At 41.6% G+C, this 23,478-nt stretch overlaps 1 protein-coding gene across 2 annotated transcripts in view; it reads left to right on the forward strand.

Annotated features, from left to right (window-relative positions):
- COL4A1 (collagen type IV alpha 1 chain) overlaps positions 1–23,478 on the forward strand; it is a 148,916-nt gene that overhangs the window by 73,637 nt on the left and 51,801 nt on the right. For both annotated transcript variants that reach the window (XM_027115842.1, XM_027115843.1), the window contains exons 3-11: positions 18,194–18,283; positions 18,388–18,432; positions 19,473–19,517; positions 19,625–19,687; positions 20,161–20,214; positions 20,364–20,390; positions 21,753–21,836; positions 21,923–21,985; positions 23,433–23,468. In XM_027115842.1, the coding sequence (XP_026971643.1) occupies positions 18,194–18,283; positions 18,388–18,432; positions 19,473–19,517; positions 19,625–19,687; positions 20,161–20,214; positions 20,364–20,390; positions 21,753–21,836; positions 21,923–21,985; positions 23,433–23,468 (507 nt within the window). The remainder of the gene's footprint in view (positions 1–18,193; positions 18,284–18,387; positions 18,433–19,472; positions 19,518–19,624; positions 19,688–20,160; positions 20,215–20,363; positions 20,391–21,752; positions 21,837–21,922; positions 21,986–23,432; positions 23,469–23,478) is intronic.

Consider the following 23,478-nt stretch of genomic DNA (forward strand, 5'->3'; position numbering starts at 1 on the left):
GCAGTGTCAGGACGCCTCTGGTACACAGTCAGTGTCAGGACGCCTTTGGTACACAGGCAGTGTTGGAACGCTCCCTTAATCTGAGGCATGGGAGGTCAGGCCATAACGGGCTCTTACTTCACAAGCAGACATTTCCTCAGTGTCGGACACTTTCTCAGTGATGTGTGCAGAGAAGAGGGGAATGTGATTCAGCAGCATTTAACTCCTCATTCATTATTCGAGGCTGCTGTGAAAGTTAACGTTTCTTCAGTCCCCTTGGCCAGCTGGTTTTTCTCCCTGTTTTCCGTTTTGAAAAATCACACGATACCTGCAGGGAAGTGTTCATGGTGGAGATTGGCTTCTGCTTTCCTCACGCTTTTGTGTTTTCCACTTGCTAATCTATTCAGCTCTCTGTATCTCATGTGTGAAAATTTCCCAGGGGCCGGGAGGTCAGTGCTGGTATGAAATAACTTTTCTGAAGTCATCCTGACTTTCTGAAAGAACTGCTCTGATGGTCACCCCCAGCCCAGCGACAGTTGGTCAGGGGTCATCTTCTGGGTCTTATTACTGGGCAAGTGCCGAGAGCTAAAAGGGAGGGAGAAGCAGATTTTAATTATGACAGTATTAGTGGGAATAACCATTCCCGTCCTTTCTGACTTACTTATATGACGTTATATTCTTAGCCCAAAGTGTCCATCTTTAATTTAAAATGAAAGTTCCCCAACCTGGAGGCTGTTCATCCTCTGGGGCAATGTTCCCTCCAAGGCCCACCCCTCACGGAAGGACTTGAGGTGTAACACGGAGAGAAACCGGGGTGTCCGTGGTGTGAACGTAAGAGCTATTTTATGCATCCAGTGGTGCTTCAAACAAAGTAATCTGCTCAGTGAGTAGAGTTTAAGATTCTGTTTTTTAAAAAAGGAATTTGCTTCCCTCCGTGACAGATTGGAACACGCACGCGTCGTTTTCCATCCTGTCAACTATTCTGCTCCCGACACAGGCACCTCTCCTGAGGTGTTTCTCGTGTGCAAACACGTAATTAAGGAGACATTCTAGAAGAGAGTAGGTGATCTTATTTCAGAAGCAAATTACTTCTGTGTCTTGGATCTTGTAAATAGTGGTGCGGTGAACACTGGGGTGCATATATCTTTTCTAATTAGAGTTTTCTCCGGTTATATGCCCAGGAGTGGGATTGCAGGATCCTAGGGCAACTCTATTTTTAGTTTTTTGAGGAACCTAAACCATAATGGAAAAGAATATGAAAAAGAATGTATATATAGGTGTATAACCGAATCACTTTGCTGTATGGTAGAAATTAACACAACATCATAAATCAACTAACTAGTCATCAATAAAATAATTTTATTTTTAAAAGAAGCAAATCTCTTGTCCTCTACTCAGAAGCGATCATGTTCAGCTGTGATTGTGCAGCTCTGCAGGCAGTGGTGTCTGTTTCCATAGTTGTGCCCCATCCTGCTTTCCTGGAATCCCAGACCCCTTACCCGGTGGGTAACCCTAGAAGGGGGCTTCCAGAGCCCGAGGTCACCAGGCATGACTGTCCTTCTGGAGTAGATTTAGGGAACCAGGAGGGGCAGGGCGAGTTCCAGCTCCATCCACAGAGCAGGACTCTGTGTGTCTCTTCATAAACCCTGACGTAGGGCCAGCTCCGGGTCGCTACCATATTTGTTATTCTGAAATCCTGGACCCAAGTAATCAATGGCAGTCTGTTTACACGGACTATCAAGCTACTGTTAGATGATTTCTTTTCATCGATTTCTTCACAAAAGGTGCTGATTCTTCCCGTGGAGAAACACGGGGTTTGGAAACCTATTTATTCTTTCAGGGATGCCTCGTGGGCTCCCATTGGCTTGGAATTCCCGTGAGAGCTCAGGAATTTTACAAAATTGGCAATTTTATATCTGGGGCAGGAGACAGGGAAGGCCGCTTCAGGGTACTTGACTGATCAGCCTCCTTTGGCCAAAGAGAAATTGGCCCTGTTGTTCTGTTCGATGCCGCAGACCCCCAGAGTGGGGAGCGAGAGGGGGCATCGCCCATGGGTGTGGCCTGACCTTCAAGCATCCCCCCTTCTCCGCCCCCAGTCTGTCTGGTCTCTCTGACACACTTACCCATTGGGCCTTCTGTCTTCAAATTAATTTTTTAAATTTAAATACAGAATACATGGGAAAACGTCACACATTTTAAAACTCTGCAATCTGTCATCTATTTTTTATGAGAACATTAATACCGCCTAATTTACAAACTGTAGTGTGATATGCCTGTTTCTGCAACTGAGCTCCTAGCCAAAAAGCATAATGTTTTAACCTATCGGCATTATGTAATTTAAAATAAAAAAGCAAGAAACTATCTTATAAGTCAAACATTGAATACCTCTGAATAATAAATATAGTAAAATGGCATTAAATAAGATGCTACTAATTTAAATTTTTTAATGATTTGGCCATACCCCTCGATAAAAATATATGTCCACATTATCTTTTGAAAACAGGTTGCCAAACAACATTGAGGTGAAGGGAAGCTTCTTTTTAAGTATTTAAGAAGGAGCTATTTATTGTGTTAATTATGCACCCTTATTTTGCACTGACTGTGCAATTATATGCTTTTCTAATCGATTCAGTTTTAAAATCAATCTTGACCAAAAAAATCCCCTTCGACATCTTGCTTAATTTCTTTCCTTGCTTAATTTCTTTTCTTTCCTTAATGTTTTAAAAGAATTAACGGTGTTTACTGAAATTAGGTTCAAATTTGGTTATTAATTAGGATTGATCCAACCATGGCTCCTTCTAATGAATGAGGTTAGGCTAACAGTGTGTTTTGTGAAACGTCAGGGTTGGCCCGTGTTGTATTGTATTGTGTGGACAGAATCGATTTGTCATGTCTTAACCTCCTTGGAACTATTTGGATCTTTCAGGTTCTGAGCTTGATTAATGAAGTCTTGACATTATTGCAGCATGTTGGGGGAAATGTTATTAGCCATGTGATACAGTCAAGGAACTTGGTTGGAGGGAAAGGAAGTCATTTGGGGTCATCAACACACATGTGTATTCTCAGATCTTTACGGAGTTAAAAGAAGAGAAGGGTGCGGAGCTCTTTTGTCTCTGCTGGTGATGTGCTGGCCTCAAAAAGACTCAGGCTGGCACGGGAGAGTAAATACAATGTCCTGGGCTGGAACAGAATTAATATCCAACGTACCCATTAAGGAAAAAAAAAAAAAAAACCTGGTGCATAAGATAAAGGAGGAATTTCTTAAAAATGTCATATTTTTTAAATACTCAAGAAATTCTTATTTTCCTATGTTAAATTTAGCCACAAAAACAAGAATGAGATAATTCACAGGTCATGACCGATAGGAACAAAAAAAAGAGACGACACGGCATTTTCATTCCCTTTTAAAATATTCTGTGGCGTTTTAGGAAATGAAGTTGGCCTGATAGACATAGAAACAACGATAAATGCAAAAGAGATGTGTTTACATAGACGACAGTCAGGAGGGTTTAGTTTGTAGGCAGGTGTTTCGTGCAGTGCAGAGTAGCTCTGAAAACGTCATCAAATCTGACTCTTAAAAGATCCGATAGGGAAGAGGGGCGGGGGGGGGGGGTCCCGTCTTACATAGGGCAGAACGGATTTTCAGAGAGTCCAAGCGATTGGTGCTGGAGCCAGTATGGGCATCTTTCGGTTCCTATGTCAAAGTTCTTTCCCCATCACATGACATTATCAGTCTACGGTGAGAACGTGGAAAGTAGGATTCCCAAAAGCTCCGGTCACTAACCCAGAGCAGAGATGCCTATTTTTGGAGTCAAGTTTGAAAATGGAATTCCTAGACCTGCACCCTCTTGGTAGGTTTATATTATTTCTTTGGAATCTTTAACATTTTGTGTTTCCTTATTCCTCATGAAGGTATTTAGTGAGCACCTACTGTGTGCTGCTTGTGCTAGGTGTGAGGGCCCAGGGAATGCCCCCTGGCAGGGGGGGTACCCGTAAAACCCAATTTCAATAGATACTTGCATTTAACACATTTTTTAAGAAAACATTGTTTTCCTTAATTCCTGATTCGCAGTTTCTCTCAAGGTTAAACCTAAAGAATATCTTGAATGCTTTTTATATTAGTAATTATAATCATTATTGTCAGGATAGTTCTGCATTTTTTCATATTTACTGTTAGCACAGACTTAAAAAAAAAAAAAAGCCATGACCTAGATTGTGGCATTTCCTGACTTTTATGTGCCCTAATTTTGTTCAGGACGCACGCACTTCCAGGACCCTGTCACACACCCACATTCATTTTCAAGTTCAAGTTAATAACATCCTTAGCTGTGGTAACAAAACCCTCCAAGGACTATTTAGGCATTGTGCACTAACAGGTATTTCTAAAATTTGCTGATAACGTAGAATATGTCTCTTTAAACCTCAGGGTCGTTGGTTTGAAGGTAGTGAACGTAAAGCAAAGTGTCTTTTTGAGAAAAATGTATTTTTTCTTGTCTAAACTCAAAAAGCAACTAACCTCCTGTTGCTATTTCATTTTCAATTATTTATGTTCCTGCAATCTCACTCCTTCCCCACAATCTTTAAGTTAGGAGGTAGGTTTTTGATAAATCTCATGGAACTTTAAAACACAGAAAAGGCACTTGTGCTGGTGAGTAAAGGTGCAATTTGGCAGGAAGGTTCTCAGCAGCTCCTAGGCCCCTGAGTGGTTTTGTGCTGCTCTGGGCACTTTAGATAAGGCCCCCCTGCTGGGCCAGTGCCCAGCCTCCTTCCTGCAGTGCGCAACATACCCAACCTTCCAGGGCCACCACAAGTGAGGTTCCAGGCTGCAGTCAGGCCCCTTTTATGTCTGTACTGCTTTTCTGCTTTAAAAGACAATTTCCAAGTCTATACTATACTATGTAAGGGAATAGGTTTAGGCAAAAACATTCATGATTTTGATTTTCAAGAGCTCCCTATGTCAAAACGTTATTATCATCTTTCGGGGAAGCTGTTAAAATTTGGATGGACTTTTTTCCTTCGTAAATGGCAGAAATCAGGAGAATGGATTAAATTACCTTAAGTATATGTTTCCTATAAACTTGTAGTAGAAGGACCAAAGCAGATCCTTCATATAAATTTTACTGGCAGTTGGATATTTAGAAATTGGTTTTTAGAGACCTTCTTACTACCATATTTGTACCTATTTTATGCACGTTTTATAGGATTTAATTTTTTCAACATTTACTATTTCCAGTCATTTAGAAAACTGAAGTTACTTTTTCCCCTGTATTATTGTTAGATTCAAATACTCTAAGTTTAAAAAAATGGGTGAAAAAAGCAATCTGAAAAGCATCCACAATTCACATTATTTCTAGGGTCACAGCATTTACCTGTCACTTAATAGCCTCAGCGCTCAGGTTACTAGTTTTATATTTAATTTAAATTACATTTTTAATTCCCATTAAAATTCTTTCCCTTAGAGTTCTGCATTGTAAGCCTTAAAAAACTGATTTCTCTTAGCTGTGCCTGCACTAATGTCTTCAATGGCATTGAATATTTAATATTAATATATTAAGATAATGAATAAGAAAAAAGTCTGAACACTTTCAGGGTCCCCTGGAGGAATTTTGATTTGGAGGGGGGGGAAAAAAAAAAAAGGCGTGGTCCCATTGCGCCCTCTAGTGGCGGGAAAATCAGAGCCCTTGGGGGCTTTCCGGACATGGCCGTTTGAAAAGCTCATGCCTCCTTTATTGCCTCTTAATTTAAAGGGATCAATTAAGTGTAGAAGTTCTCTTTGAATCACTTTGTGTTTCGGAGTCCTTCCCCTAGGAAGGGATGTTTAGCTGAGATTCCATGGACGTGCTGGGGTGCTAGGGGACCATGGGGGTGGCGTGTGGGTACAGATATTTCAGGGAGCAGCGACCATCTGGAGGTGGGTTGGGTAACTGATGCCCACACGTTTGAGGCACTGTTTGGGCCCGTGAGGTGGTTGGGAGCCAAGACCTAGGCTGAAGCCCAGAGGATAACGGATGTCGGGGGAGGGTTATTGGACGGGGGTCCCCAGGAAAACCCATCAGGACGTTTGAACCTTCACATTGAGATCTGAATGTATTAATAGAGGGTGAGGCCCAGAAACACACACAGTTTTCCGGAGAGCAAGCTCCCCTTGTTAACGTGGAACAAAGCTATCGATTAAAGATTAACTATATCAGGAAATGTATACACAAAATTGGACTGAATACACCCACCAGACTTTGGAAAAACATTATCAAAATATTTTGCTTCTTGCTAATTTGGGAAGCTGACTACTTCGGGGGAATAACTTTAAATATTTATACTTAAAATATTTTAAACAGATTACTGCTTTGGAATAAGACAACGAAAGCATTTTAGACTGATTTTTCACAAAGAGTCCAAGAGACAAATGATTGAAGAAAACATTTGCCACTGCTTACAGCTTTAAAGTGTGTCCTGCATAAGTGATTCTTGGCTCTAATGAAGGAGAAAGGTCTGGAATTTATTTATAAGTCCTAAGAATCTTTGGAAAATTTTAAGGTTTTTTTTGCCACCAACAATTTGTCAGCACTCAAGTTTGCCTGTTGTTTTAGTAAGTTTTTTTTACTGGATCAGTGAAGCTGGACTGCTTGTTTGCTCTTAGCTGGCGTGCGGGGAAGAGTTTTAAATTGTTGATAGTAAGAATGAACTTAGGACTCCTTCGAATTATTCTTGGGTTGAAGAATGGTTCTTTAGAAAGCGTTTTGTGAAAAACTCTTTATGATTCATTTTTTTTCTCACCAGGTGATGTGCAAAGTGGATTTTTGTAGCTCGGAAAGTATCCGTTTTATTTCTTGCAAATGTTGACTCGTCAGAAATATGTATTGTGTATCTCCTCCGTAACTGGCAGCCTGCTTGTTTTATATCACATATGATTTGAGCTTCGCTCTAAAAACCAACCTTCATGGCAATGTTGAAATTCTTAGAATTGTGCCAGAATTCCTCGTGGGCTCAAATAATGTTTCCATATCAGGATTTATCCAACAGAAATCTACCCTTGAACACGGCCTCTTGGGGAGGTTTCTGCATTAAGTGCTGTACCAGTGGGCAGTGTGAAGCTGATGACCCATCAGCCGGGCCTTGGTGGACCTTATCCATTAGATGGACTTATCCACAGGGACTGCCTGAGGCGGAAAGTCCGGCGTGAAAGCTGCAGTCCAGATGTGGGCAGAGAGAGAAAGGCTTTCCCATGTACTTCCTGTACAACCAGCAAGCTCCCTTTCCCAGACCAAACCTGATTATCTGCAGCTTCCGAATCTTGGGAGCAAGTCCCTACAGCCTGACGATGGTCAAAGGGGGGAGTGTTGAGAGGCTGTGTAGGGTCCGCTTGCCCAAACCAGCTCCGTGGCGTAGGCAGAGTGGGTCCAGGAGGCTCCTGGAGAAGAGACTGGGTCTTACAGTACACGAAGGTCAGAGATTAAGGAGCCTTTTTATCCTTTTTAACACTTTTCTGCTTTTCTGATTCTTCTCATCCTTTGAATGTGTAAAGATGGGGAATGAGCTCATTTCTAGGAAAAAAACCTCTTAATTGCCCATCTCTCCCCACCCTCACGTGTCATTGCTAAAGCTCTTGGCATATACCCACGTTTCCAATGGAAACCACTATGTAAAGATTCCTCATACTGACCATATCAAGTGAAGAAATATCACCAAATCTTGAGAGAGAAAATGAGACTTTGGGGAAGAAGCCATGCTTTGGGGGCATGATCAGTTTACTCTTTCGTAGTTTAATGTTGAAATGTTAAATGCATGAAACAGTAGTCATGATAGAGCGATTATGGGAAGCGATCTTCAGTATTATATTTAAAGAAATGTAGTTAATTTTTTTTACTGAAGTATAGTTGATTTACAGTGTTGTGTTACTTTCACGTGTACAGCAAAGTGATTCAGTTATCCATATGTATACACTCTTTTTCATATTCTTTTCCATTATGGTTTATCTCAGGATCTTGAATAGAGTTCCCTGTGCTCTACAGTAGGACCTTGTTGCTCATCCATTCTATATGTAAGAGTTCACATCCGCTAACCCCACACTCCCGCTCCATCCCTCCCCCAAATGTAGCCTACTTTCAACTGACACATACGTTCTTTTAACGTTCCAGGTGTATGTCTCGTGGGGCAGAGGAGAGTCAGTGTTCGCATCTTCTCCTTAGGAAAACCAGGCTTTTTCAGGGCTCTGGTTGTGTATGTCCTCCGCCTCTCCTCTCTTTTGCACGGGTGGCAATATTTCTGCCATAATGTCAAGCTGCATGGTGTGGATGAAGCCCAATGGGGCCTCATCCCAGAGCTTTTCCATGACCCTGTGACACTGATCGGAGCCTTCCCACCACTTTCCCAGCAGTACTGGTATTCAGGAAATGGTCCTGCAGATGTCTGATGGTTGCTGGGCTCAAGGAATTGGACTTGTGGAATTTCTGGCTCAGTCCTGAAGTCACCCATTGACTGTGACCCGTCATCTGAAATAGTTTCCCCATCACTGGATGTTTGGTGAGCTCTGGCTCCAAATGTGAATACTTTCGTCCCATCAATTATTTGCAGTTTTGCTTGGAAATGGAAATCTCAAGGCACCCGATGACGGAAAGGGAGAGCTGATTCAGTATCACGTCCTGCCCACACTGTCTCTCCCTGTGGCTTCTTTGGCCAGTTGTGGTATGTTAGCCAGTCTCCGTGGTGCCCACAGGGCTTTGGATTGGGAAGGGGAGGCCTGGGATCCCCTCCTGCCCAGCAACCATATTTTATTTTGTTTTAAAGCTTTTAGTCTACGTAGATAGAATCCTACCTCATCCTAAGTTCATGTGATGCTACTGGTTATTTCATCATCCAGTTACCAACTTTTACTGAGTTCAAAGTTCGTGCCAAACGCCGAATGAATAAAAAATATCCCTGCCTTTAAAGTACTTACTCCGGAGAGATGGACACCCCACTGCAGAATCTCTGCAATCAACGTCCCTTGTTGGGTGCATTCTGCTTTCTGATGGATGAACAAGCACATGTAGATGTCTCTGCCCAACAAGATGGTCCCCCGTCGAGAGGGGGCCCAGGTCTCGGGCAGCATCTTTCCTTGGGCGTCAGTACGCTGTGAAGATCCATGATCATATATTTTTTATTTTTATTTTTTTGGCTGCTCGGGTCTTAGTTGCAGCACACGGGATCTTTGTTGTAGCGCATGGGCTTCTCTCTAGTTGTGGTGTGCAGGGTTCTATCTAGTGTGGTGCGCAGGGTCCAGGGTGCATGGGCTGTAGTTTGTGGCACGCAGCTTTGAAGTTGAGGTGCGTGAGCTCAGTAGTTGTGGCGCACAAGCTTAGTTGCCCCGCGGCATGTGGGATCTTAGTTCCCCGACCAGGGATCGAACCCACGTCCCCTTCATTGGAAGGTGGATTCTTTACCACTGGACCACCAGGGAAGTCCCAATGATCATATTATTATTAATTTTTTGAATTTTATTTATTTTTTATACAGCAGGTTCTTATTAGTTATCTATTTTATACATATTAGTGTATACATGTCAATCCCAATCTCCCAATTCATCCACCACTACCCGCCCCCCAACACTTTGCCCCCTTGGTGTCCATATGTTTGTTTTCTACATCTGTGTCTCTATTTCTGCCCTGCAAACCGGTTCACGTGTACCATTTTTCTAGCTTCCACATACATGCGTTAACATACGATATCTTTTCCTCTTTGTGACTTACTTCACACTGTATTGACAGTCTCTAGATCCATCCACGTCTCTACAAATGACCCGATTTCATTAATTTTTATGGCTGAGTAATATTCCATTGAATACATGTACCACATTTTCTCTATCCATTCGTCTGTCGATGGGCATTTAGATTGCTTCCATGACCTGGCTATTGTAAATAGTGCTGCAGTGAACATTGGGGTGCCTGACTCTTTTTGAATTATGGTTTTCTCAGGGTATATGCCCAGTAGTGGGATTGCTGGGTCGTATGGTAGTTCTATTTTTAGTTTTTTGAGGAACCTCCATACTGTTCTCCGTAGTGCCTATATCAATTTACATTCCCACCAACAGTGCAAAAGGGTTCCCTTTTCTCCACACCCTCTCCAGCATTTGTTGTTTGTAGATTTTCTGATGATGCCCATTCTGACTGGTGTGAGGTGATACCTCATCGTAGTTTTGATTTGCATTTCTCTAATAATTAGTGATGTTGAGCAGCTTTTCATATGCTTCTTGGCCATCTGTATGTCTTCTTTGGAGAAATGTCTATTTAGGTCCTCTGCCCATTTTTGGATTGGGTTTTTTTTTTTAATATTGAGCTGCATGAGCTGTTTATATATTTGAGGGTTGTCTTTTTGTCTTGTTTGTAGTTTCCTTTGCTTTGCAAAAGCTTTTAAGTTTCATTAGGTCCCATTTGTTTATTTTTGTTTTTATTTCCATTACTCTAGGAGGTGGATCAAAAAAGATCTTGCTGTGATTTATGTCAAAGAGTGTTCTTCCTATGTTTTTCTCTAAGGGTTTTATAATCTCCAGCCTTACATTTAGGTCTCTAACCCATTTTGAGTTTATTTTTGTGTATGGTGTTAGGGAGTGTCCTAATTTCATTGTTTTACATGTAGCTGTCCAGTTTTCCCAGCACCACTTATTGAAGAGACTGTCTTTTCTCCATTGTATATCCTTGCCTCCTTTGTCATAGATTAGTTGACCATAGGTGTGTAGGTTTATCTCTGGGCTTTCTTTCCTGTTCCATTGATCTATATTTCTGTTTTTGTGCCAGTACCATATTGTCTTGATTACTGTAGCTTTGTAATATAGTCTGAAGTCAGGGAGTCTGATTCCTCCAGCTCCGTTTTTTTCCCTCAAGACTGCTTTGGCTATTCGGGGTCTTTTGTGTCTCCATACAAATTTTAAGATTTTTTTGTTCTAGTTCTGTAAAAAATGCCACTGGTAATTTGATAGGGATTGCATTGAATCTATAGATTGCCTTGGGTAGTATAGTCATCTTCACAATATTGATTCTTGCAATCCAAGAACATGGTATATCTCTCCATCTGTTTGTGTCATCTTTGATTTCTTTCATCAGTGTCTTGTAGTTTTCTTAGTACAGGACTTTTACCTCCTTAGGTAGGTTTATTCCTAGGTATTTTATTCTTTTTGTTGCAGTGGTGAATGGGGTTGTTTCCTTAATTTCTCTTTCTGATCTTTTGTTGTTAGTGTATAGGAATGCAAGAGATTTCTGTGCATTAATTTTGTATCCTGCAACTTTACCAAATTCATTGATTAACTCTAGTAGTTTTCTGGTGGCATCTTTAGGATTCTCTGTGTATAGTATCATGCCATCTGCAAACAGTGACAGTTTTCCTTCTTCTTTTCCAATTTATATTCCTTTTATTTCTTTTTCTTCTCTGATTGCCGTGGCTAGGACTTCCAAAACTATGTTGAATAATAGTGGCGAGAGTCGACATCCTTGTCTTGTTCCTGATCTTAGAGGAATTGTTTTCAGCTTTTCACCATTGAGAATGATGTTTGCTGTGGGTTTGTCATATATGGCCTTTATTATGTTGAGGTAGGTTCCCTCTATACCCACTTTCTGGAGAGTTTTTATCATAAATGAGTGTTGAATTTTGTCAAAAGCTTTTTCTGCTTGTATTGAGATGATTCAGCTCAATATATGATGAGATGATCATATGGTTTTTCTTCTTCAGTTTGTTAATATGCTGTATCACATTGATTGATTTGCATATATTGAAGAATCCTTGCCTTCCTGGCATAAATCCCACTTGTTCATGGTGTATGATCCTTTTAATGTGCTGTTGGATTCTGTTTGCTGGCATTTTGTGGGGGTTTTTGCATCTATATTCATCAGTGGTATTGGTCTGTAATTTTCTTTTTTGGTAGTATCTTTGTCTGGTTTTGGTATCAGGGTGATGGTGGCCTCATAGAATGAGGTTAGGAGTGTTCCTTCCTCTGCAATTTTTTGGAAGAGTTTGAGAAGGATGAGTGTTAGTTCTTCTCTAAATGTTTGCTAGAATTCACTTGTGAAGCCTTCTGGTCCTGGACTTTTGTTTGTTGGAAGATTTTTAATCACAGTTTCAATTTCATTACTTGTGATTGGTCTGTTCATATTTTCTATTTCTTCTTGGTTCAGTCTTGGACGGTTATACCTTTCTAAGAATTTGTCCATTTCTTCCGGGTTGTCCATTTTACTGGCATAGAATTGCTTGTAGTAGTCTCTTAGGATGCTTTGTATTTCTGCGGTGTCCGTTGTAAACTTCTCCTTTCTCATTTCTAATTTTATTGATTTGAGTCCTCTCCCTCATTTTCTTGATGAGTCTGGCAAATGGTTTATAAATTTTGTTTATCTTCTTAAAGAACCAGCTTTTAGTTTTATTGATCTTTGCTATTGTTTTCTTTGTTTCTATTTCATATATTTGTGCTGTGATGTTTATGATTTCTTTCCTTCTACTAACTTTGGATTTTGCTTGTTCTTCTTTCTCTGGTTCCTTTAGGTGTAAGTTTAGATTGTTTATTTGAGATTTTTCTTGTTTCTTGAGGTAGGATTGTATTGCTATAAGCTTCCCTCTTAGAACTGCTTTTGCTGCATCCCATGGGTTTTGGATCATCGTGTTTTTGTTGTTATTTGTCTCTAGGTATTTTCTGATTTCCTCTTTGATTTCTTCAGTGATCTCTTGGTTATTTAGTAACGTATTGTTTAGCCTGCATGTGTTTGTGTTTTTTATTTTTTATTCCTTGTGATTGATTTCTAATCTCATAGCGTTGTGGTCAGAAAAGATGCTTGATATGATTTCAATTTTCTTAAATTTACTGAGTCTTGATTTGTGACCCAAGATGTGATCTATCCTGGAGAATGTTCCATGTGCACTTGAGAAGAAAGTGTAATCTGCTGTTTTTGGATGGAATGTTCTATAAATATCAATTAAATCTGTCTGGTCCATTGTGTCATTTAAAGCTTGTGTTTCCTTATTAATTTTCTGTTTGTATGATCTGTCCACTGGTGTAAGTGAGGTGTCTAAGTCCCCCACTATTACTGTGTTACTGTCGATTTCCTCTTTTATAGCTGTTAGCAGTTGCCTTATGTATTGAGGTGCTCCTATGTTGGGTGCATATGTATTTATAATTGTTACATCTTCTTCTTGGATTGATCCCTTGATCATTATGTAGTGTCCTTCCTTGTCTCTTGTAACATTCTTTATTTTAAAGTCTATTTTATCTGATATGAGTATTGCTACTCCAGCTTTCTTCTGATTTCCATTTGCATGGAATATCTTTCTCCATCCCCTCACTTTCAGTCTGTACGTGTCCCTGGGTCTGAAGTGGGTCTCTTGTAGACAGCATATATACGGGCCTTGGTTTGTATCCATGCAGCGAGCCTGTGTCTTTTGGTTGGAGCATTTAAATCCATTCATGTTTAAGGTAATTATCAATATGTATGTTCCTATTACCATTTTCTTAATTGTTATGGGTTTGTTTTTGTAGGTCCTTTTCTTCTCTTGTGTTTCCCACTTAGAGAAGTTCCTTTAGCATTTGTTGTAGAGCTGGTTTGGTGGTGCTTTTAAGAATTCCCTTACATTTTGCTTCTCTGTAAAGCTTTTGATTTCTCCGTTGAATCTGAATGAGATCCTTGCCGGGTAGAATAATGTTGGTTGTAGGTTCTTCCCTTTCGTCACTTTAAATATATCGTGCCACTCCCTTCTGGCTTGTAGAGTTTCTGCTGAGAAGTCAGCTGTTAACCTTATGGGAATTCCCTTGTACGTTATTTGTGTTTTTTTCCTTGCTGCTTTCAATAATTTTTGTCTTTAACTTTTGTCAGTTTGATTACTATGTGTCTTGGCATGTTTCTCCTTGGGTTTATCCTCCTGGGACTCTCTGCACTTCCTGGACTTGGGTGGCCATTTCCTTTCCCATGTTAGGGAAGTTTTCAACTATAATCTCTTCAAATATTTTCTCGGGTCCTTTCTCTCTCTCTTCTCCTTTTGGGACCCTTATAATGCAAATGTTGTTGTGTTTAATGTTGTCCCAGAGGTCTCTTAGGCTCTCTTCATTTCTTTTCATTCTTTTTTTTTTTTTTTTTTATTCTGTTCTGTGGCAGTGAATTCCACCATTCTGGCTTCCAGGTCACTTATCCGTTCTTCTGCCTCAGTTATTCTGTTATTGAGTCCTTCTAGTGTATTTTTCATTTCAGTTATTGTATTATTCATCTCTGTTTGTTTGTTGATTAATTCTTCTAGGTGTTTGTTCTATAATTCTTCTAGGTCTTTGTTAAACATTTCTTGCATCTTCTTGATCTCTGCCTCCATCCTTTTTCTGAGGTCCTGGATCATCTTCACTATCATTATTCCGAATTCTTTTTCGGGAAGGTTGCCTATCTCCACTTCATTTAGCTGTTTTTCGGGGGTTTTATCTTGTTCCTTCATCTGGTACATAGCCCTCCGCATTTTCATCTTGTCTATCTTTCCGTGAATGTGGTTTTTGTTCCACAGGCTGCAGGATTGTAGTTCTTCTAGCTTCTTCTGTCTGCCCTCTGGTGGATGAGGCTATCTCGATCATATTATTTTAAAATAATATAAAAATAATTATTATTAATAATAAAATAATAATTATTTTTAAATTATTTGAAAAAATAATTTAATATTTGACTGAAAGATAGTGATCCCATGTTGGCTATTGAAACAAGCATAACAGGCCTCTGACAGTAAGATCTTTGAAGACGGCTTACTCTAGATATAGTTTGTGTTAATTTCAGTTTTTGTTGTTGTTAATGATGTTATCCTATATTATCCTTAGAACCTTCACACTATTTCGACCTCACCATCCTGAGGGCTTTATTGGTATTTGGATTTTTGACTAAGATTTGAAGGGGACTATATTCTAGCATTGGATTTCCATCATGAACTTGTTTCTACAGGTATTTTAAGAGGAAGGGAAATAATTGGGTATTATAAAAAAAACTCTTTTATTCCCACATTTTATGGATTTTTTTTTAAAAAGGTATGCCCTTCTCTAGATAATTGATGATGCAAAATTTGTAAGTTGCTTCATGCACGAAACTCTATTTCATGCCTAATTTAGAATGGCTGATTTTGATGCCAAGATTATTCTCCATGGCTGTGTTCGTTCGTCCATAGTGTTGTGTTTTTTGCTCCTCAAATTCTGAATTTCATCATTTGAGGATATAGTGATTGTCACTTCCATGGTTGGTATATAAACTTTTTAAAAATTAGTACAGTACACTGCACTGACGTTCAAGAATAAAACCATTAGATGCAGTTGCCTCAAAGCATTTTGGGTAGTATTATACAAGCTTCTTTTTCTCATCTTCCACTTTAAGTTCTTGCTGCTGTGGTAACAGTGGTTGTGGATCTCACTTGGGCTGCCATATCATCTTGGACCTTGCCTCCAGCACATCACGGGAAAGAGATGACTAAGGGGACCTGTTTCTAGGGGATTTTAACTCTGCACATTCAGCCTTGAACCCCAGCGCACGAGTGGCCACAGCTGCGGAGTCTGGCTTAGAAAGGACCGGCATGAAAAGCCTTTGCACGATGTGCCCAGCTGTTTGCTTTTTCCGTAACCCTCGTGGAGATTTGCTGAAAGCTCGGAGGAAGAATTGGGCCCATGTGCAGTGTGTGCTGTTTGCCAGCTAATTGTATAGCTGATTGAATGCTTATCCTGTCTGTTTGCTGTACTCTGGTGCCCAGAATAGCCTTGGACAGGGTATGGGATATTAGATTATTCATGTGTACTTTTGTCCGAACAAAAGATTAGGAAACTTAAAAAAAAAAAAAATATGTGCGAGATGGCAAGAGCCATGTTCACGGGGGCGTCGCTTCCTCTTCAGCTACTTAATTTCAAATCTCTTGGGCTATGGAGCTTCCTTAAGTGTTCCGGTGACACTGGGGAAAGAATGTGGGCCTGTGGTGAAAGCCGGGACTGGGAATTCAGATTGCTGAATCCTGTTCCCAGGAGCACGCAGGGGTCACCCAGTGACATGTGACGCGTCCGTGAAACATCAGAATCCCAATTTCCCTATCTGTGAAATGGACATAAAAGGGGCTAAGTCGATGTGGGTGAACTATTTAATATTTGCTGGGAACCAGCTTGCTCTAGTGACCTAGAAGAAACACAGACGGAGGTAGAGGTTGACCTCATTTCTATTTGTGGCTTCAGTGCTGACTCAATGAGAAACTTGTAGAAATCAGCTCATCTGGCTCTGGGTCTCCATGCAGTCAACGATGACACTGAGAATTATAAAATCTTATCTGCACTGGGTCTCCTAGTGATACTGCCGATATTAACTGAGTACTAAAATATGACGCCAAACGCGTTAAGAAGCTTTTCTGCTGATGTGCCTTTCGTATTTCCTTCGCATCTCATGCCAGGTTATTTGAGGATACTCAGTTCAGTGTTCACAGTTTTTAGCCAGCGTTTCAATTCTATTTTGGGTAGAATTTTCCCACATCTGAATCAAGGGAGGAGGTTGATATGATGTCAGCATACCATCCGTCTCCAGCGCCAGGATTTTGTACGTTTGTATCTGCTGTTATTTTAGGTTAAGAATGAATGTATTTAAGTAGCTTTGCATTTGAACAAGCCTTGGTCTGAGAATGTTTTTCTTTCCCGGGCCTCAGGGAGGATGAGCCAGTGTTCTGTGTCAAGTCCTATGCTGGGCTCTGGGGAATATTAGCATCTGTTCTTCCTGGTTGATCCCTCGATGCAGCTGGTCCAAAGGGCTGGGCCAAACTGCAGGGCTTAACTTTCTTTACTCCATTTAGTATCTGTTGGTCTCCTCTAGAGTTTGAAATAATCTCTTTCCCATTTATTCACACACTGTTTCTGGCTTCCTGCCTTTTACGCTTCCAATGACTCCCACGATCCGTGGAGGTCCAGTGATTGGAGACCAAAGTTCAGAACCACGTTTCTGCATTTCAGAAAATGCAACAGACGCACAGTTCACCAGCAAGTTCTGGGACTGGCTGAGTGGTTTGGAAAGAAGGATGACTTTGGAAGTTTGGGTTCTGTGTCCTTTCATTTATGCAATGTTGAACAACTTTAAGTAACTTTTGGTAATGTGCTATTTTGGGTGGTAAGTGTTTATGTGATGTAAGGTATAGCTTGTCAGTTTATTTTTTACTTTGAACTAACATAACTGTAGGGAAAGTAAGGGATCCTGTCTGTAATCTCCAACATATCTTCTGTTTTTGAAAATTGGCTGAAGATGCTTACTTAATCTACCCAATTTACCTTGTGAGGTTGCACTGAAGTCCACATACTGTGAAGGGAATAGATTTTCTTGAACTCCTGTCCTGATTTTAGGCTATTTCATACTGGCAAAAAGTGTGGCCGTCTTCCTCAATATCCTTAATCAGGCCACTGGATCACTGATGCTTGCAGAGGAAACTATTTCCAGTATCAAACGGTAACGCCTCATCTCTCCACGTTCTTGTCCCCGTTGTATTTCTTCTTCTTAGTGTCTTGTGCTCACATGGCCTAGATCTCCATTCTCTGACATCCAGCCTGAATTGTCTTTGCCTTTCTCTTCACACATTCATTTTCCTTTCATCCTTCAAGGGTCACCTCAAAGCCAGAATCCCAGCCACGTGTGTGGACCCTAAATAATATTCATTAAGAATACATTTTATTTCTTTTTGCTCCTCGAAGGCAGAGACCGTAATTAAACCTCGAGTCTACCTTTGCAAAAAAAAAAAAAACCCAGTTTTTTAAGAGATGCTTATGCAAACCCATCGTCAGACTGTTCATTGCACAGAAAAGTCTCAGCATCTTGCCCTGAAACTGCCACCGTGAGCTCTGCCTACACACCTCCTAAAGGGGAGCCTTGACTGATGTCTGCTCACAGAATCTCAGCGCTGTGTCTGCCAACAACAAGAAGATTCCACTCATCAAATGAGGTTATAAGCCATTCAGTGAAAAAAAATCCCCAACTATCTGTGATTTTATTTCCCCAACAAATTACTTAGCCTTTAGAATACAGTATATAGAAAGCATTGGACCAGGGATCACACGTGAAACATCCCTGCCCGCAAAAGAGCTAAAAAAGAGCAGAGAGAAGTCTCCGAGATGGGACGTAGGTGGCAGCGTCTCTTTTCAGATGCTCATGGTAGGCTGGTTGCTGGGTGATGCTGAGTGAGGCTGATTTCTCCTTCCACCTGCCCTTGGTCTGACTTGCTCTTTCGTCCTCTGCAGGGAGAAAGAGGTCTCCCAGGGTTACAAGGTGTCATCGGGTTCCCGGGAATGCAAGGACCTGAGGGGCCGCAGGGACCACCAGGACAGAAGGTGAGCTTGGCTGTCGTGGGCGCAGGGGCTTGGGGGAGTGGACTTAAGATGATCTGTGCTGCTTTTGCGACGAGTGGTCATTGTGGCATGTCTGTCTGTTCCAGGGTGACACCGGAGAACCAGGACTGCCAGGAACTAAAGGGACAAGAGTGAGTACGATTGTCATGAAGTTGGTAATGACTGTGGGCGGGATCTGATACAGGGGTGCTTCCGCAGGGAGGGCCCTTTACCCTCCCCACCCCCAGACAGTCCCCAGGGGCATCCTATCCCCTCCTTCCTCTGTGCCCCCCTCCCTCTGCCTCTGTGCTTGGAGCCCAGACAGCGTGTGTCCTGGGCACGAGGGCCCAGGATGGGTGGAACCCGCGTCCTCGACCTCCAGTCCTGCCCCTGGAGCTGCTCACTTCTTGTCCTCTGTACACGTGTTTTCTCTCCTCTCTCCTTCCTCAAGGATTCCTGTAGGCGTATTTAATTGGGGGAGGGGGGATGACACGCCTACAGGTCTTTGAAGAAAGATATCTTCATTTAATGTGAAAAGTGGTAACGTGTTCAGAGCTGCATTCCTTCTTCCGTCTTCACGGTCTGCTTTCTTTGCTACTCCCGTTCCTGGGACGTGCAAGCAGGGAGACCTTTGAAAGCAGAAAAATAGGAAGACACTGTAAAATGTAAACATTTTAATTCTGTTACTTAGCGGAAAGGGAAGTGTGCCTGGTAACCCGCCTTCCTGGGTCTTTAGGGCAGAAGATAGGGGATAACATTGTAACTGTCTGGGATGGAGAATACCTGGATTTCAGCCAGAAATAACTTGAATTTCCTTCCCTCAATGAACTGATTTATGCCATACACTCTACTTCCCAACTGTTTGAGATTTTAATGTAAATGTATCTATCTATCTATCTATCTACCACCTAGAAATTACAAAGGATGAAATGAGGGCAGAGTTATTTTGTGGATGTGCAGCCTTGAGTTTAGAAGTATTTAATCGTCAGCTTTTGATGATGAAGAGTTGCTACTGAAACGCCAGGCCATCTGGCTACCTGGGCTAGACCCTAAGATGCCTCCCTGTCTGCTTAGGGCCGATGTTCCAAATGTCAATAGTTAGGGTCCGACATCCTCAGCCAGGTGGATGCAAGTGGAAGGAAATGATGTTCTCCCACACTCAATGAAAACGTTTTCATCTCCATCCTTACAGGGGCCCCCAGGAGCATCTGGTTACCCTGGAAACCCAGGACTTCCTGTATGTATATAAAAGGCACCTCCTTCCTTTATAAGATGTTTGATGTGAGTTATGGCAACATCAGTGATTTTTCTGATTTGGCTACTTGTTCACCTTGTTAATTGCAGGGTATTCCTGGCCAAGATGGTCCTCCGGGTCCCCCAGGTATCCCAGGATGCAACGGGACGAAGGTAAATTTAGAACCGGGAGCCTCCCTGCTTGGTGTGTGTTCATCTAACTTTGCACCCGGAGAAGTCAGGCAAAGTTGTCCCGTGAACACAGTTTTAATTGCCACAGTTGGAAAGTTACTCGTCTTACACCTTTCTTTATTTGGTGAGGAAACACAGTTTTCCCACGTTTAATGTTCAGGAAAGACATCATTGTGCCTTTCTATTTAGTAGACTTTTATTCTAAAATTGCCTTAAACGCTAAATTTCTCACCTATAATCTATTACTAAAGCAAATAAGAAAATGCTATTATTAATTCTTGTCTCTATTAAATTCTCAAATATTATATTTCTTCTATCATGAAGCAGCACTGAGCAATAGAGCTTGTAACAATTTTTAGAAAATGATTTTCACCAACAAATGAAGCATGCCTGAGTAGGATGGGGTAACGGATGGGGGCACGGCCTTTGAGAGTGACTGTCTGCTGTCCCCCCAGGGTGAGAGAGGGCCTCTGGGGCCTCCGGGTTTGCCTGGATTCGCTGGAAATCCCGTGAGTATGGGCTGTTATGTAAGAATTTCTTCGGTGCTAATTTCTCTCTTCTCATTCCATTGCCTTTCTTTTCCTTTTTTTGCCCTCATATCATAATGCTAATGTTGTTTTGAGAATAACAAAACTGATACCAACTTTTTCTTTCCTAGGGGCCACCAGGGTTGCCGGGAATGAAGGTACGTTATTTTATTTTACTGGATTCATCCCAGGCTCTGTTTAAAACAGATGCCATAAAAGTAACTTTACTTTAAATCACTTTGGTTGACTGATTGCCTAGTAACCTATTTGTCTAAACTCTGCTACATTAAAAGAGTACTTAGGTCCTATACACAGACTTAAATTTTAGAACCTAAAGTTTCAACACTAGGCACAGTTTCTTCATAGGAAATAAGCAGTGATGGGAAGCAGGGTGTGATGGGAAATATTAGTGATGGGATGTGAGTCCCTGATACTCCTCGTCCAGAACCATGGGTGGGGCTGTCGACAGGACTCTGCAGAGAAACAGAACCAGTAGGACGTGCGTGGAGATGTTTGTGTATTATGTGTGTGCCGTACGTATACAACAGGCACATATAAGGATAGATAGAGTGAGCGAGAGAGGGAGATATAATTAAAATATATAATATATTTTACATATTATATAATACATAATATAATATATTATCGTATATCAATTGTATTATATGTTGATTCATATGATATAATATATATAATACATAATATATATTATAACATTTAGTTATATTATATACTAATTTAATGATATATTTCAATATATAATATAATTAAAATATATTGAGATAAAATAAATTCCTTATTTTAAGGAGTTACGTGATTGTGGGAGCTGGCAAGTCCACAATCCGTGGGGCAAGGATGCAGGCTGGAGACCCAGGGAAGAGCGATGGTCGGGTTCAAGGGCTGTCTGTAGGCAGAGTCCGCCTTCCTCACGGGAGTCCGTCTTTTTTCTCTTAAGGCCTTCAACCCATGGGGTGGGCCCCCCACCGTGGAAGGTCATCTGCTTTACTTCAAAGCTACTGATTTAAATGTCCATCTTATTTAAAAGTACTTTCACGTCAACCTCAGACTGGTGTGTAACCAAGTATCTGGGTACCGTGGCCCGGGCACGTTGACACCTAAAACATATTCTCACTGCTTTTCCGAACATGATCGTGCTGGGTCTTTTCTTGAAAGATAATCCTTCTGCTGTGAGGACAGCCTGTGGTCACATAGCCTTTGGACCAGAGACCGGGCCCCTGTCTAGAACTCCTCGTGCCTGGGGGCCCGTCCTGTGGAAGCATCGCACATCCTTCCGTTCAGCGGTCTCCACATTCTGCCCTGGTTGCAGCCCCCTAATGCTGATCGTTAAGACATGTGAACCCAGGAGACGGCCGGTCTGTTTATTCCAAGCTTAGACGGAGGCTAAACCCCAGACTTGGGCTGGTTCCACACCAGCAGTGCGTGCCTCTTACGCCGTAGGTTTACATTCTCTTTACATAAATATCAGTATTTGTGACTTTATCTTATTTTTCATCCCTTAGGGGGATCCAGGTGAAATACTTGGCCATATACCAGGGACCCTGTTGAAAGGTGAAAGAGGATTTCCTGGACCCCCAGGAACACCTGTAAGCATTTGCTAAATAATTATGAGCACATGCCGAGTCTCCTCCCGGTTTGCATTTTAATTCTTTTCTTTCTCAATGAATTATAGGGCTCGCCGGGACTGCCAGGGCTGCAAGGTCCTGTTGGCCCCCCGGGATTCACTGGACCACCAGTAAGTTTGGGGGGAATACCCCTCGGAGGCATTCAGAGAACAGCTGTGGTGAGGGGTGAAACCTTTACACAGTGGTGATGGCTCTTAATTTGGATGTGAGAATGAGCTTCTATCTTTTTGAAAAATTTTTTATTGGAGTAGGGTTGATTTACAGTGTTGTGTTAGTTTCAGGTGTACAGCACAGTGAATCAGTTATACATACAAGTATATCCACTCTTTTTTTTAGATTCTTTTCCCATATAGGCCATTACAGAGTATTGAGTAGAGTTCCCTGTGCTCTACAGTAGGTGCTTATTAGTTGTCTATTTGAGCTTCTATCTGAAGGGGTGTTTGATTGGCACTTATGGTCCACATACCCCCAGAGCTGTGGGAAAAGGATGCTAATGGTACCTCATGCCGAGACATCCCACAGGGACAACATGTTGATTTTTCGTGGGGCTGCGTGGATGTGAGCGCATCCTGTGAGGAGGGGATTCAGAGATGGGCAAGGCAGGCCCTGCCCTGGACCTTCCCTTGTGGTAATGCAGTCACAGCAGAGGGCCTGCTGTGTTGGGGGCTGTGGCCCCAGACCAGGCTGTGAAGAAGCTGCAGTGTCTCTGGGACAGAGACTAGAAACTGAGCATCAGAGAGAACCTCCCAGGAAGCTCTGCTCTGACATCAGCCTTCCCTCGCAGCTGATAACCCTGAGGATGAGGGTGGCATCAGCCCCTTCTACTCACACATTTTTGGGGGCACAAGAGACTTAATATTAACAGCACTTACTTGTTGAGCGCCGCGTTTACTAGGAATGAATGGTGTGCCTGGGTTTGCCATCCCCACTCTAGCCTGCCTGAGAGTCCTTGAGAGATTTTCAGGCTTTCTTTTTAAATTTACTCTTTTTTTAGGGTTCAAATCCAGCAATTCTTCTATCCATTCCTGCAAGATGTAACCTCTTTTATATTCTTGTAACGGCCTCGTTTTCATGAGGAAAGAATGACTAGTTTCTCCTTTTTAACGATTATAGAATGCATTCTGAAATTTTGTTGCAAACACAGGAATTTGGGGGACTTCATACCATCTACCCGCTTAAAGAATTCATTCAACTTTTAAAGAGCGGCAGCAGTTTTCAAAGTGGACTAACATTTCCACACTAGAAACGCTAAGGCTTGTCAAGGGTTTAGCTGGTTTCATCCACCGTCTGATAGCCCAGCAGATGCTCAGATCAGTGCATTCCACAGGCCAACCCCTAAGATTCTGAAGGGTTTCCATTCCTGTTAATAATTGTCCTGAACTAATTTCTGGTTACTTTCAAAGATTAACAGTTCTATAGCACAGGAAAAATATTTAAATATTTAACAAATAAATTATCACCTTAACCATGATATCTGAAGATAACGTCAGTACAGAAAAGCATTTAAAACTTACCAGGGTTGTGAACTATATTTAATTAAAATGCTCTTTCCTACAGGGTCCCCCAGGCCCTCCTGGCCCTCCAGGTGAAAAGGTAAAGATTA

This window comes from Aethalodelphis obliquidens, unplaced genomic scaffold, assembly GCF_003676395.1.
Source record: "Aethalodelphis obliquidens isolate GAN/ISIS:26980383/991018 unplaced genomic scaffold, ASM367639v1 scaffold15, whole genome shotgun sequence".
In the NCBI taxonomy this organism is placed as follows: Eukaryota; Metazoa; Chordata; class Mammalia; order Artiodactyla; family Delphinidae; genus Aethalodelphis; species Aethalodelphis obliquidens.